General features: G+C 46.7%; 1 protein-coding gene across 1 annotated transcript; it reads right to left on the bottom strand.

The window, feature by feature from the left end:
- Window positions 1-6,762: 6,762 nt before the first annotated feature.
- Window positions 6,763-11,204, bottom strand: LOC142270262 (uncharacterized; the record flags this gene model as incomplete). Its single annotated transcript, XM_075332423.1, has 2 exons — window positions 6,763-8,678; window positions 11,114-11,204. Coding segments are annotated over 2 exons (1,836 nt in total), but the record flags the coding sequence as incomplete, so codon positions are not given.
- Window positions 11,205-16,318: the final 5,114 nt, after the last annotated feature.

Here is a 16,318-nt window from a genome sequence, read left to right as displayed (position 1 = left end):
TGTATATCTATTGTGTATGTAACCCCCTTCTCATGTATAGCACCATGGAATCAATGGTGCTCTATAAATAAATAATAATAATAATAACTTCTTTGTCTGTACTCACTGCAGCTTTGGAGCAGACCTCTGATTTCCAGGCTATAGTGTGACTGAACAGCTCTCCAGACTCAACCATCCCTGTTACCCCATACTCAGCAAGGCTGGTGGAAACTTGAGAGCTGTTATGAAGCAAATGCGATTGGGGTGACACCACAGTGGAATGGAGTATTTGTGCTATTGAACTTGAGGTGGAGGAGAGGGCACTTTATGGCGCACTTGAGATCCATTGAAGCAGCTGCTCTTTTGGTGCCTCATCTACATTTGTTAGCGATGGTCGTGTCCGTGAAAAAAGGATCATATCAGATTATCCACGGGAAGAAGTACACCTGTTATTTTGGCTGTTATTTGTTGTTACGAATTAGTGCCGCCGTAAACGCAAGCAACCTGCTGCGGTTCCAGTTGCGCCCAGTCGTCAGCTGCCATTTAGGGCTGTGCTTTGGGTTGTCTAGCTGGCTGCTTTCTACTCCATGTCTAAGTGTGGACAGGCGGCTAGTGTGCATGCGTGTGCCGATTTACCCCAGCCGCAGCCTAACTCCAGTGTTTCGCCTAGTGAGTATGCTCAGCCTGACTGTGCCATTCCTGAGGCTAAGTCTTCATTTCGGGATACAGTGCATGCTCCCACACTTAGTGCGAAAAGCCTCTTTGCACAGGTACTTGGACTTCTGGCCGGGTCTAAGTCCTGTGTTGTGCCTAGACAGCATGCTGAAGCTGATAGTCTTTTTCGGAGACTGTATTTCATGCTACTGAGCATGCTCAGGCACTTACTGCATCAGAGGCTAGGTCCGGTAATGAACTCTTTGGCTCTGCCCCTGATGTGGGGGGCCCATATAGACCATAGGGAATCAGGTGTCCTGACGATGTGGCCAGGCAACTCCCAACTGGCTTGCAGAGGCCCGGCCCTATGACTTGTCACCTCAGTATTGTTGGTCAGAAGATGACTGGTGAGGTGTTTGGGTCATGGCTGCCATGAAGTCATCATTGAAGTGGCGGTTCCGAATAGGACGCTAGTAATGCCACTCATGACGTGTCACTCTGCTTTTGTCTCCAGGAGGTGCATTGTGGTCCACCCTGGTTTGGGGGGGACCCAGGTTATAAAAGGGGCTAGAGCCAACAAGGAGGTGCACAGTCTTCTATTATACTCCGAAAGAGCACACCTCCATGTGTTGAACCCATTGCGGCTTTAGGCCAGAGGTAGGCATGGATAGGGCGTCGATGCAGGCCGCCACCACAGTTGGTAACACAGAACGGTTAAGACCAGCTCCTGTCCTACCAGTCCTGCTACTGCAGCCCAGTGGCATTAACAGGCCTGCTGCTGCTGATGCGCCTGCTGTCCACAGGTGTGGCCCCTACGCACACGGACAGCGTACCCAATGGCCCCTGTGTTGTTAACAGGGAGTTCCTGGGATGGGTGGGCGTGTGGATCCTGTGACGCTAACAGGGCTCCCAGTCTCCAGATCCGAGTGTCGTCTAACTCGGTTCAGGCTGCTATGAGTTTCAGAGTCACCCAGTATCTGTATCCTCCACCTAACCTTCCAGTTGCAAACCTCTCCTTTTCCATTTGGGAGTACTGTGGACACCGACTGGTGATGGGGATATATACCTTTCTCTTTCTTTTCTTCTTAATTTTTTCATATAGCGGTAACATAGTATATACCACCTTACCCAAATCTGCCAGTCCCACCATAACAGCAAATGTTACTGTTGCTTAATCACCAAACCCACGAACACAAACTTTTTTCCCCTTTCCAACACACCTGTTCCCCTTTCCACCAGCATCTGTCCTTTTTCAACTCATTTTGTATATGACCAAAAGTGCAACTCTGCAGGGACACCGTACTCAACGCCATCTCAGCACAGCAGCCAGCCCACGGTCCCTCAGATGTGGACAAGTAAAAGACCATTTCCTCCTATCCATGACAAAGCGTTGAGATTCACTCTGTGCAGCACAGGTGTTTAGTGGAAAAGCAGATCTAAGATTGCGTACCGCATTCTGCAGATACTCCTGTATACGTGCGTCCTTTTCTATGGCAGGAATTATTTCGCCAAATTTTTTCTTGTACCGGGGATCTAACAGAGTGGCAACCGAGTAGTCAGCATTACTTCGAATTCGTACAATACGAGGGTCATGTTGTAGGTAGTGCAGCAAGAAGGCGTTCATGTGTCTTGTGCATCCAGGGGACCAAGTCCTTGGTGTGTTGGTGGCGGAGAGGTGAGAATCGTGCCTCCTTCCTCTGCCCTCTCCCCCCAACCTCGCACAACCGAAATGTGAGCAAGCTCTCACTTATCTGCTGAGTCTTCCATGCCCATCGCCAGTTCGTCCTCCATTTCTTCCTGGGCTCCTGCACCTTCCTCAACAGTTTTGCTGATACTATGCGCCCTTGATAATCCCTCATCCCCACCGTCCCATGACTGCCGCCTAGGTGCCGCTGACCTTGGAGATCTTGTTATCCCTTGCGCATATGACTCCTCCTGTACTTCCTCCCTTTCCTCTTGTCTCAACACCTGACTCCGAATAATGCTTACAGTGTGCTCCATCATGTAGATGACCAGAATTGTCACGCTGAGAATGGCATTGCCAGTGCTAAACATCTTTGTCGACATTTGTAAACTGTGTAGAAGGGTGCAAAGCTCCTTGATCTGACACCACTCCAGCAGCGTGATCTGCACCACCTCTGGATCAAGTTAGCCCAGGGTATACGTCATAACGTATTTCAGCAGGGCTCGGCGGTGCTGCCACAGACGCTGCAACATGTGCAGATTCAAATTCCTGTGTGTCAGCACATCGCATTTCAGGCGTTTAACCGCCAGACCTAAAGACTTCTGGAGCGATGAAAGTTGTTGAGCTGCTAGGTGCGAACGATAGAAGTGAGCACATAGTAATCGTGCCCGCTGCACAAGGCCATATAGGCTTGGATGGTGTTTTAAAAATTGCTGTAGAATCAGATTCAACACGTGAGCCATACAAGGCACGTGTGTCACATTACCCTGATGAAGGCCCGCAGTCAGGTTTGAATCATTGCCACACACGGCTGGTAAGTCACCACCGGAGTACGCTCCATCAATTTGTACTCCGGTCGCCAGGTGACGTGTTCCTTTCGGGCATAGTGCTGATGATGGAAGAGGAGTCAATGCAATCGGCGCAGGTGGGCGCAGGTTATGCTCACCCACTGGGCTGCATTACCTTGACAGATGCAGAACCACTGGCTGAATGTAGGTGGTGGGTGTCTCACAGATGAAGTACCATCATTCAGCTACAACCAATGGTAAGACACCACACCCTTTTTTAGGCCCATCCTGTCTGCTGACCACTGCCAGACATAGCTCTGAACCTCTGGTTACTGTTACCCCCAGTTCTGTTTTGTGATTTTGTGTGCTTGTTTCCTGATTACGTTTCATACCTGCTGTTTATGTACCTCGTTGGCCGATGCGTATTTCACCTCTGCTTGTTTTCAGATTAAGTCCTGGCCGTCCCATTCTGTTCCTCTTCCTCAATTAATGTTTTGACCCTGCCTGACTACTATTCTCTGGAACTGCAGCCTTCCACAGGTATTGATCACCTTGGGCCCTGTGTAATTCCAAATACCTGTATAGGGGTTAAAGGGTTTTCAGGGTTTTGGGTGTCCTGCTTGGTGAGTGGCTTCCCTCTAGCCTATCTGTTATGATCCGGAACCATGGAAGACCACAATAAATCATTGGTAAAAGGTGACAAGAGCATTGGCAACTAATCTGGCCGCCATCCCCTTACTAACCATCACAACTAGAAGTAGCCGAGGGGTGAACTAACATCCTGTGCACCGCGAACTCAGCCGGAGAACTAGCTATCCTAAAGGAAGGAAAGATGAATAACTCTCTGCCTCAGAAAATAGACAAAGAATAGCAAGCCCCCCATATTCAAAGACTGCGGTGATATAGGAAAACACAATACACAGATAGATGATAGGATTAGCAAAAGGTGAGGCCCCCACTGACTAAAATAGGAAAGGACAGGAAAGGGGCTGATGGTAGCCAGAGAAAAACCCTACAAAATTCCAAATTCCTGATAGTACTAAAAGGCCCTCAGATCGCACAATCTGCACTCCGTTCTATACCAGGCGCTCTTGTCAGACCAATGAACAGAAAACAGGAATCATTACAAATTCCAAAAGCCACAAACACATGGACTTATAGGAGCAATACTCCAAACATAACTGCAGGGAGTTTCCCAGCTAAGCAACTGAGAGGGAAGATCCCTGCATGCAAATAAACTGAAAACAACCACAGCAAATGACAAACTCAGATAAGAGTAAAAGAACCAAACAACAAATAAAGAGAAAAGCACTTATCTGGGGTAGATGTGGTGTGGAGCAGGATGAAGCAGGCTGGTGAACAAAGAACAATTGACATCCGGCATAGCCTGCTATCAGACCAGGATTTACATAAGCAGAGAGTTAGCAATGGAAACGCCCATTGCTCAACACACCTGGTCTATGCCAAAACCATTCCTGGCCACAACAGGGAGCCTCCCAGCAGCCAAAGCATAACTGACATTCACAACACCTATCCTTTACAGCCAGTCTGAGTGTGTGGATCAAGGAAGGCATTACACTGTGCTCTCTGCAGAAGGCCATGTAGGCCAGGATAATGCTTTAAAAATTGCAGGTTCAACACGTGAGTCACACAAGACACGTGTGTCACATTGTCACGGCGAAGGGCCGCACCCAAGTTTGCATCATTGTCGCACCCGGCCTTCCCTGGCTGCTGGTTGAGTGGAGACAACCATTGATGAAACTTGGTCTCACTCTCCAGAGCTTACTGTCCACAACTCCTCAGCGGTGTGACTCACAATTCACAGACATTTCAAAGAAAAGAGTCGACCGCCTCATGATGTTGAGCTCTGCTGCCAGCATAGTAAGGAGGTGTGTGGGATTCCTTGTGTGCAGTTAGAATGCGGGTGGCCTGACCACACAGGGTTTGGGCCGAGGTGGAGGACCCAGACGAGGTTGAGGAGGCAGAAGCAGTGTATTAACTTCTACATACAGAGGAAGGATTGACACACAACTCGTGGGGATGGCAAGATTTGTACAGCAGACCCTTCTCCATCTCTCCCCATAGTAACCCATTGCCCAGTCAGCGACATGTAACGCCCCTGTCCATGCTTACTGGGCCAAGTATCTGTGGTGAAATGCACCCTGTCACACACAGTTTCTCAAAGAAGCGGTGATGTTTTGTGCGACATGCTGGTGTAGCGCGGGCACGCCTTTGTTGGAGAAGGAGTGGCGCCTGGGCATCGGCTCTTGGGGCACTGCGATGGGCATAAGGTCTCAAAATCCTCAGTTATAAAGGTTGGAAAGGCAGCATTTCAGTAGCCAACAGTTTGCAGATGCTGAAAGTCAACCTCTAAGCCATGTCATGCCCTTCTAAAAGCATGTAAAACACAGCAAGGGGACTCCAACCACAGTCTCCCTTGTTTCCAAAAATTGGTCCACACACACCCCACTTGACTGGCATCAGTTGACCCCCATTTTCAAGATGAAAAAGATGCTTTGCATGAAGCACTCTCAAAAATACACATGCCTTCGCCTCCCCTGGATGACCCAGGGGAAAAAAAGTCCTCTGAAAGCCATGACTTGTTCATCTTGGTTGTTTTTTCAAAAGCGAGGGGACTCCAACCACACTCTCACTCGTTTCCACAAATTGGGCCACACACACCCCACTTGACTGGCATCAGTTGACCCCCATTTTCAAGATGAAAAAGATGCTTTGCATGAAGCACTCTCAAAAATACACGTGCCTTTCGCCTCCCCTGGATGACCCAGGGGAAGAAAAGTCCTCCGTGAGCCATGAGTTCCTCATCTTGGTTAACGTTAGTATGTCCACATTGTCAGTGGACAGACGCGTGTGCTTATCTGTCAGCACACCCCCAGCAGCACTGAAGACACATTCTGAGAAAACGCTGGCTGCAGGACACGACAAGAGCCCCAAGGCGTACGTGGCGAGCTCAGGCAATTTATCCAGCTTGGAAGCCTAAAATGAGCAAGGCTCAAGTTGCACAGTAATGGCATTGATGTTCCCTTGCATATACTCATATATCTGTGTCTCCTCCTCTATTTCCTCATCCAGCTGTTTAGTTTTCACATGGGTATTTGTCCTTGTCACTTTCCCATGTGTTTGTGTTGTCTTGGGAGTTGTTTGTCACCTTTTGGCCAACTTTGAGGGTGTTTTCAAGGTGTTTTTAGGTGTTTGTGATTGCCTCCCATTGTTTTCAAAGGGGTTCGAGAGGTTCGTCGAACGGCTTGTCGAACGGGGCACCGTTCGACGAACCGAACTCGAACTCTAGGGGGGTAGCTCATCTCTACTCCCTACCTCTCCCAAGCTATGTAACCTATTGTTTTGATTTTTACTTTATTCTTCCGTTAAACTTTTGAAAATCGTAATAAAAATGACTGTACAACACAAAAAATTGCTATTTTGTAAGTTTTTTGGCTCTTACATTTTTTTGTGGGGGAAACAAAAAAGTTAGTTAAATTCTTAATTTTTGATAAAAAGAATAAACATTTAATAAATAAAACATTTCACACTTTCTGGGTATGAAAATGACTTCTCACCTATGTGAGCGCTTTAATATTTAACATGAGATGTTTTGAAAGAAAATAATTTCTCACATTCTCAACAAAGATATGGCTTCTTCCCTGTGTGATTTTTTTGATGTTTAATCAAATGTGATTTACACACAAAACTTTTACCATATTTTGAACATGAACATGGCTTCTCCTTTGTGTGAATTCTCTGATGTTCAACCAAATTTGATATTACATTAAAATCTTTCCCATACTCTGAACATGAAATTGGCTTATCTCATGTGTGAGTTCTCTGATGTGTAATAAGATGTGATTTAGTTGTAAAACATTTCCTACATTCTGGACATGAAAATGGCTTATCTCCTGTGTGAGTTCTCTGATGTGTAACAAGAGTTGATTTATTTCCAAAACATTTGCCACATTCTAAACATGAAAATGGCTTTTCCCCTGTGTGAATTCTCTGATGTGTATCAAGATTTGATTTAATTCTAAAACATTTCCCACATTCTGGACATGAAAATGGTTTCTCCCCTGTGTGAATACTCTGATGTGTAATAAGATTTGATCTATCTGTAAAACATTTCCCACATTGTGAACATGAATATGGCTTCACATCTGTGTGAATTCTCTGGTGGAAACGAAGACCTGATTTCCGAGTAAAATCTTTCCCACATTCTGAACATGAATATGGCTTTTCCCCTGTGTGATTTCTCTGATGGGTAACAAGAGTTACTTTACGTGTAAAACATTTACCACATTTTAAACATGAAAATGGCTTCTCCCCTGTGTGAATTCTCTGATGTGTAACAAGATGTGATTTAGTTGTAAAACATTTCCCACATTCTGGACATGAAAATGGCTTATGTCCTGTGTGAGTTATCTGATGTGTAACAAGATGTGATTTAGTTGCAAAACATTTCCCACATTCTGGACATGAAAATAGCTTATGTCCTGTGTGAGTTATCTGATGTGTAACAAGAGTTGATTTATTTCCAAAACATTTCCCACATTCTAAACATGAAAATTGCTTTTCCCCTGTGTGAATTCTCTGATGTGTATCAAGATGTGATTTAATTCTAAAACATTTCCAACATTCTGGACAGGAAAAAGGCTTCTCTCCTGTGTGAATTCTCTGATGTGTAATAAGATTTGATCTATGTGTAAAACATTTCCCACATTGTGAACATGAATATGGCTTCAAATCTGTGTGAATTCTCTGGTGGAAATGAAGACCTGATTTCCGAGTAAAATCTTTCCCACACTCTGAACATGAATATGGCTTTTCCCCTGTGTGAGTTATCTGATGTGTAACAAAAGTTAATTTATGTGTAAAACATTTCCCACATTTTAAACATAAAAATGGCTTCTCCCCTGTGTGAGTTCTCTGATGTCTAACAAGATGTGATTTAGTTGTAAAACATTTCCCACATTCTGGACATGAAAATGGCTTATCTCCTGTGTGAGTTCTCTGATGTGTAATAAGATATGATTTTTCTCCAAAACATTTCCCACATTCTGAACATGGATATGGCTTCTCCCCTGTGTGAGTTCTCTGATGTGTAACAAGATTTGATTTAGTTGTAAAACATTTCCCACATTCTGGACATGAAAATTGCTTATGTCCTATGTGAGTTAACTGATGTGTAACAAGATTTGATTTTTTTCCAAAACATTTCCCACATTCTGGACATGGATATGGCTTCTCCCCTGTGTGAGTTCTCTTCTGTACAACAAGGTTTGATTGACAATTAAAACACTTCCCACACTCTGAACATGAAAACGTCTTCGTTCCTAAGGTAGTTCTAACATCTCTTCTGTGACTTTTATTTTCCTTAATAGCCTGTGATGAATCAGAAGATAGGACCTGTTTAATAGGATCAGATGGTAGATCATTGCTCTGAAGCGTTGAGGATACAGCTGGAATAACGCAATGTTCTTCATATGTGTCTTGTGGCACACCAACATGATATGATAGAATGTCTGAAGAAGTCAGAAGCCCCTCTGATCTCCTAATACAGTTACCTGTCAAGAATAACACTGTTAATACTTTTTCAATAATGTATAGTTTATTTTTTAACTATATCCAAAGTCCATTAAAATTGCAAGTCATGCGGCAAAATTTCATTATTCACTAAGGTAATGGTGACAAAACAGTTCACAGTCTAACTGAAGACCACGGAGCAAAGACCACTAGAGAATGATATCAGGCCACCAGGATCGGCTCTAGCAGTTTCCCAATTCAGTGTTGAATTCAGCATCTCCCTAGGTTCATGTCTCAGAGCGTCGGTCACAACTATTTTGTAGTAAGATTCTTAGTGGAGAATCATAAATGAGCCTGTCAGTCAGTCCTATTAGAGGGGTCTGTCTGGCACAATCCCTGACAGCCACATGCATTTTACTGCAGAATGGAGGAGCACTGCAATTATGTACGAAGAAGCTCTGACTTTGAAGAAAGTGTAAAACTGGAAAGTAAATTTGTAAAGTGGTTTTATCATGTGGTTAAAAATGTGGAAGAATGTGATAAATGAATATACACAGCTATACACCTCATTCCCTGACCTCAACCCCAATGTACTACAGAACACCAGAGACTGTCTGTCTCTAGTCTCCAACATCATATCTACTCTCTTTCTAAAACTTAACCTCTCCAAAACTGAACTTCTTCTACTCCCTTTGTCTACTAACCTCCCTAAACCTGACATCTCCCTGTGTGCAGCACCATGATAACGCCTAGGCAGCAGGTTCGCTATCTGTGTGTTATGTTTGACACCCATGTTCCCTTCACCTCCTATACACAATCTCTTGGTCACTCTTGTCGCTTGTGTCACGAACTTTCCTCTGTTGCAGATTTTGGTGACAAGTTCTGAGTCTGAGTCTCACTTTTTCTTGTGGGACTCAGTTTATTAAATGGACTCCCTTTCCTTTGGGGAGGAAAGGGTTAATGTCAGCTCCTGACTCCTGGCCAGGTGTTTCCAGTTGGGACCAAGCCAAGGCCCTATAAATACCCTCAACTTCCACCAGAGGGTGCAGGTTATTTTCATCATTTGGCAGCTTGGCCAGGAGGTGGAAGGAGCTGGTATTTTCCTCTCTCGAGACTTGTGTTGTGGGATGCAGCATTGGCGCCTGCTGCAGCAGTTCTAGGTGTGCTGGTTAAATGCTATGGATGTTCCCCAGTAGTGTGCTTCCTTCCCCCCCTTTTATGTTTATTTCCCCTCATGCACTCTTAGTGGCTCCTTTGTGTGTGGTTCCCATGTGAACGAGTAGTTGTTACCCCTGATTATCATATTTGTTAGTGGGGTGTTTATTTTGGTTCTTGTCCCTTTTCCCCGGTTGATGGATTGTGGAGGGGGTCTTAAGATCAGGGACAAGGACAGGAGATATGACCTAGATTGGAGGCCTGGACCTCCCTACCAACAAGGGTACCTCCAGATGTTAAGGCTGAGCCCCTACGCTCACCCTAGGGCCAGTATAGGCTTCCCTGTGTTCCCCTATCAACCCGTGACAACTTGCACCTGAAAAACATCTCTAGGATCCCCGCTTTCTCACAATAGAAACAACTAAAAAACCCTCACTGTGGCCCTGACCCACTCCCGCCTTGATTACTGTAATTCTCTATTAATTGGCCTCCCCCTCACTAGACTTTCCCTTCTCCAATGAATCCTTAATGCTGCAGCCAGAGTAATCGTTACGACTAGCTAATCACTGCTCAGACTCTTTTGCTCTGTGCCAGTCATTGAGGCAGCAAATGGGAGTAGTGAAAACACTGGATCACAGGGGAGTCTGGGCTTACCCTTAGAGGGAGGGGCTTAACTACTTATGATTGTTTGTATATGAACCTTTGAATTGTAAATATGAATATGTTGGCGTTATAGAAATAAAGATTATTATTATAATATAAGCATTACTCTCCTGTTAAATCCATTGTCATTTCAGGGCAACTACTTTAGTGCTCTTCTTCGATCTTGGCCTGACAATCAGGTGCAGAAAAATGCTGCTATACTCTGAACAAGAGATCTAGGCAACCATCATATGTAACCAAATAGTAGAGCACGTGCAGGAAAACACTCGGGGGGGGGCTGGATAGCCGCCTCTGTATCTGGCCTGTATACAGCAACATTTTTCCACACAGATTCTAATAATCCCTTATATTTTAAAGGGGCTGTCCGACACCACTCTGCATCTAGAGGTTTTGTACATGCGTCTTATTTTAGAATATACCAGCACATAAGTGCTGTAATCCACTAACATACAAGAAATCAATGATTTATCAGTATAAATAATATGGAACATGTGAACATTCCACTATAAACTGCACATTCTCCGTGTCTAGGATGTACGGGAACCTCTTACACCTTATTTTTAGGATAAGTTATTTTCATTCTTTTTAGTCCCACATCATAGCAGCCGGTGACTGAGAAGAATCTGTGACTTCTCTGCATTTAGTGGTCACTACTCACCTGGGCGGTTATCTGTAGGAATCTCCTCTTTACTCCGCTCATCACCCCTCACATATGTCTCTGTAGTATTAATATGGGGCAGATCTTCCCCCTGAAACAAATATTGTAAAAGTCACAGACAGATGGAGAAGTCCCATCTATGATCAGCTCTAATCCTGCCATCTCCACCGCTCTCATTACACAAGTATAACACATATAATACTGGAGGATAAAACAAGACTGAGCACAAGACCTTCACAGCCGTCTACACATCATAGGGAGATTTCATGGCCCCTTCTCTCCATCTACCTGATGATCCTGAGGAACATCGGGGTCTTCTTGTTTACAGTCCTGTGGGAGGAGAGGACGGGGACATCTCTCTGGTGTTGTCCTCTTACTGGATAGAGCTGGAGGAGACACATACAGGGACTGAATTCATTCCTTACATACAGATAATTATAGGCCGTGTGTATTTAGTCCTGTCTATTACCTGGTGATGTGAGGGGCTGGGGAACCTCCGTCATGACGTCACTGTACAGATCTTTGTGTCCTTCTAAATACTCCCACTCCTCCATGGAGAAATAGACGGTGACGTCCTGACACCTTATAGGAACCTGACAAATACAATGATACCGTCACCCCCGATCCCTTCATAGCGTTACTGTATAATGTCCCAGCATTCCCAGCAGTGTCACCTCTCCAGTCAGCAGCTCAATCATCTTGTAGGTGAGTTCTAGGATCTTCTGGTCATTGATGTCCTCATGTATCGGGGGGTGAGGTGGAGGCCCCGTGATTGGGCTCAGGGGTCTTCCCCATCCCTCAGACACAGGGGCCTGACAGCGCTTACTAGAGGTTTTCTTCACTACTGTGTAATCCTGGTTATGGAGAGACACAGTAATAAATCTCACTCCAGACATTTCCAGAGTCCTCACCTCTCCAGTTCTGTCCATCTGTTATTCCCATAGATAAGAATGATGTAATGTGACGTCATCAGAATCTCTCACCTCTCCAGTAAGCCGAAAGAGGATCTCTAGGGTGAGGTGTAATATCCTCTCCGCCATCTTGTCCCTGTCCATATCCATCCTTGATGGGTCAATCAGGAGAATTCTCTTATATGGAAGATCTCCACTGAGAGGATCCGATATTGTAGGGACCTGAATGGGGAGAAGATGACCACGTTACATCATAAAGAATCCGCTTTAATAATACAATTACTGGAGATAATAAGGGGAAACATATAATGAGAACATTCTGAGAAAACATTATACTGTGTGAGGGCAGAAAGGGGCCAAGGACCGATGGCAGAAAGGAGCCAAGGACTGATGGCAGGAAGGGGCCAAGGGCAGAAAGGGGCCAAGGACCGAGGGCAAAAAGGGTCCTAGGACAGAGTGCAGAAAGGGGCCAAGGACCGAGGGCAGAAAAGGACCTAGGGCAGAAAGGAGCCGAGGACCGATGGCAAAATGGGGCCAAGGACGATGGTAGAAAGGGGCCGAGGGCAGAAAGGGGCCGAGGACCGAGGGCAGAAAGGGGCCGAGGACCGAGGGCAGAAAGGGGCCGAGGACCGAGGGCAGAAAGGGGACGAGGACCGAGGGCAGAAAGGGGCCGAGGACCGAGGGCAGAAAGGGGCCGAGGACCGAGGGCAGAAAGGGGCCGAGGACCGAGGGCAGAAAGGGGCCGAGGACCTAGGGCAGAAAGGGGCCGAGGACCTAGGGCAGAAAGGGGCCGAGGACCTAGGGCAGACGAGTTTCCTCACTTCCTGCCTCTCATAGATGGGTCATCTGTATCTATCAGAGAAGATGACAATGTAACATCATAAAGAATCCGCTGTAATAATAGAATTACTGGAGAGAATAAGGGGAAACATATGAGGAGACAGAACGTGTAGATTGACTGTGGAGTGAAATATAAGGTTAATATCCCGTCAGGACAGATACTCGGTGATTGAGATCACAGTGATGTCACAGTCACATGAGCTACAGCAAAATGAGGGCCACAGCGATCATGTGTCATATATAGTGACATCCCCGCTGTAACCAATGACGTAGCTGCAGTGATGTCATCAGAGACTAAAGGAAACAGGAGTATCATCCCGAAAATAACAGAATCGCACTTATATAATCTGCCTGCTGTGCCCCCTGTGTACTCTCCACAACAACTTTTTCAAAGAAATATTCTTAAAGCAGTGGTGGAGGAATAAGTCTGTATCGTTCAAGAAAACTGATATTTACTGACTCTGCTCCTTCCTCACCTGACCTAAATCCTACAGAGAACTTGTTGGCTCCTAAGTAGTCCCATCTCTGAACAGTTTATGGGAAGCTATGGTTGGTGCAGCCCAACAGATGAAGAAACTGAAAGACTCGATGGATAGTTAGAACTGAAGAACGGTTATATTACTATAAAATTTTTTCAAACTTTTTAGTTGTCACTGTGCTGCTCACTGGTCTCTACAGAGATTTCAGCGGAGCAGTCCTATCAATGTGGCTGCAGCGCTTAAGTCGCAGTAAATAGACAGTTCAGGAGTCAGCTTCATACATAATAGGATATACAGATCAGCGGATTGTATCTCATATGTTAAGCTAGGGTCACATGCAGCAGCGATCACGACGACGACCTGACCTTATCAGGATCGCTGCTGCGTCGTTACATGGTCGCTGGTGAGCTGTCAAACAGGCAGATCTCACCAGCGACCAGTGACCAGCCCCCAGCCAGCAGCGACGCATGGAAGCGATGCTGCACTTGGTAAGTTATGTAAATATAGGTAACCAAGCAAAGACCCCTGCTGGTTATCCGATATTTACCTTGGTTACCAGCGTACACCGCTTAGCGCTGGCTCCCTGCACTCCTAGCCAGAGTACACATTGGGTTAATAAGCAAACCTTTGCTTATTTACCCGATGTGTACTCTGGCTACGCGTGCAGGGAGCAGGGAGCCGGCACTGGCAGCCTGAGAGCAGCGGACGCTAGTAACTAAGGTAAATATCGGGTAACCAAGCGAAGCACTTCGCTTGGTTACCCGATGCTTACCTTGGTTACAGCTTACCGCAGGCTGCCAGAAGCTGTCTCTGCTCCCTGCTTGCTTCAGTTCGTCGCTCTCTTGCTGTCACACACAGCGATGTGTGCGTCACAGCGGGAGAGCAATGTCCAAAAAATGAAGCAGGACATTCAGCAACGAGCGGCGACCTCACAGCAGGGGCCAGGTCATTGCTGGATGTCACACACAGCGACAGCGACGGGATGTCGCTGCTACGTCACAGAAAATGGTGACTTAGCAGCGACGTTGTTGTTGCCGTCGCTGTGTGTGACACCACCTTAAGATACAGTCCATATAGCTTATCCTAACAGTAAATACACAGCACAGCAATCACACATGATAGGATTAGATACATGGCTCTGGCAAATGTATCTCACAATATAGGATTAGATAGATGTCTCAGCGGAATGTATAACATGTGATTAGATACACGGACTGTAAGTAGATGCTGACTTTCCTGTTACTTTCTTTTTACTGCACTCTGCAAACTGAGCTCTTCTATGTCAGTGTAAAGCCTCATTCAGATGTCTGTGGGGTGTCTGAATGAGGCTTTACACTAGTGTGACGTCCTGGACTAGCCAGGTAGTCACAGATAGGGCCCTGCATAACACCAGTCCCTACACTAGGTACCAGCAGCCAAACACATTACACCCTAGTCACCCCTCTCAGGACTTGATGGACACACCAGGGGGCGGAGCCAGGCAGTTGGCCACGCCCACCGAGGAGTCCAGAGAGCCTGAGGCGGGAAAACAAGTGAGTTCAGTCAGTGGAGTTGAGTGGAGGAGGAAGCAGGCCTGAGAGTCAGGCCCGTGACAGACTGACAGTTGCGAGGGTTGGAGCCCGAGCACCTTTGGCTAGGTGGCCTTAGCCTGCAGGAGCCGGGAAGATGGCTCGGTGGAACCGTGGTGGACCGGGACAGGGTAGTGGCCTTCCGGTACCGACCCGGGGAACAGACTCAGAAACTGGAGCACACAGGGGGTACGACCCTGAAATGAGGCCCAGAACCGATTGGGCTGAGTTAATTAACTGATTGCGGTCTGGACTATAGGTCCTTTCCCACCCAAGTCCCGACTGAAGACAACAGCCCAACGAGGGGGATAGAAAGCCACCGCACAGGCAGAGAGATCCCACGGGCCAGCATCTGCGGGCAAAGGGCTCTCCCGACATCCACAAGGCCGGGGAGCGGGCTACTGACGCTGAAGCGTAGGCAGTCTAACACACACAACACAGTGCAGGAGAAAGGCAGAGACGACCAACCCGGTGGGGGACCAGACGCAGCCGGCTGCAGGCACCGACCACCATCAACTTGGCTTACCAGAGACTTGAGTGTGTTTCTAATCGTGAGTACAACAGTGCCCTCCAGCCACGCACCGCCTTGCACCACCCAGCTACACCCAACGGGTCCCGGGGCCACCATCCCTACCCACGGAGGGGTTAACATTTTGCTGCACCAACATCGCCCCCGGGTATCCCGCAACCGCAGCGGTGGTGTCCACCTTCACCACAACCCGTGGGTGGCGTCATGAACTTAAAACATGGCTCCCGCCGTTCACCCAAATTCGCCCCTTCAAACCGCCAGTCCCCTTTTCAGATCGAAGTGGACCACGGGGCCCCCGGGTCCGGAGACGCTCGAGCCACCCACCAGCGAGCCCGGATCCGAGCGACTCGGTTGCCGCTGAGCACGGGGCGGTACACTAACATAGCAGAGCTGAGTTTTCAGAGCACTGAAAAGGCAGCCATATTTACCAACAAAGGTCACAATATTACCATTCATGGTGGGAATTGTTACCCACTATTATAAATGTACACAGATATGGCCCTTATAGGGTGTCATTCACTCAAATAAGTGTGGTGCACAGTGACTGTCACCAGCCTTTTAGTGATCCTCATACTATTAGATCAGGCGGGCTGACCAGCACTGTATAAGTGCATCCTAAAAGGACACCCAATATATGGTAATATTCATCCACAGATTACAAGTTGGACAGGCAAAGAGTAGTTCTTATCTGAAAGGTGTGAATCATCTGTGGTTTATACCCAGCATTGTCTAATCATGCAGGAGGTCAGACCAGGAGATCAGAGTTGTATCCTTACATCTCACACACTGAGAAACCTAAGCTATGGTGGGAGGTGTTCACACTCTAGGTTTTGGCTGCCTGCTTATGATTGCTTATGATTGGGCAGCCCATGCAGGCA

Source organism: Anomaloglossus baeobatrachus, unplaced genomic scaffold (assembly GCF_048569485.1).
Source record: "Anomaloglossus baeobatrachus isolate aAnoBae1 unplaced genomic scaffold, aAnoBae1.hap1 Scaffold_326, whole genome shotgun sequence".
NCBI classification, from domain to species: Eukaryota; Metazoa; Chordata; class Amphibia; order Anura; family Aromobatidae; genus Anomaloglossus; species Anomaloglossus baeobatrachus.
This window is presented reverse-complemented; position numbering and strand designations above follow the sequence as displayed.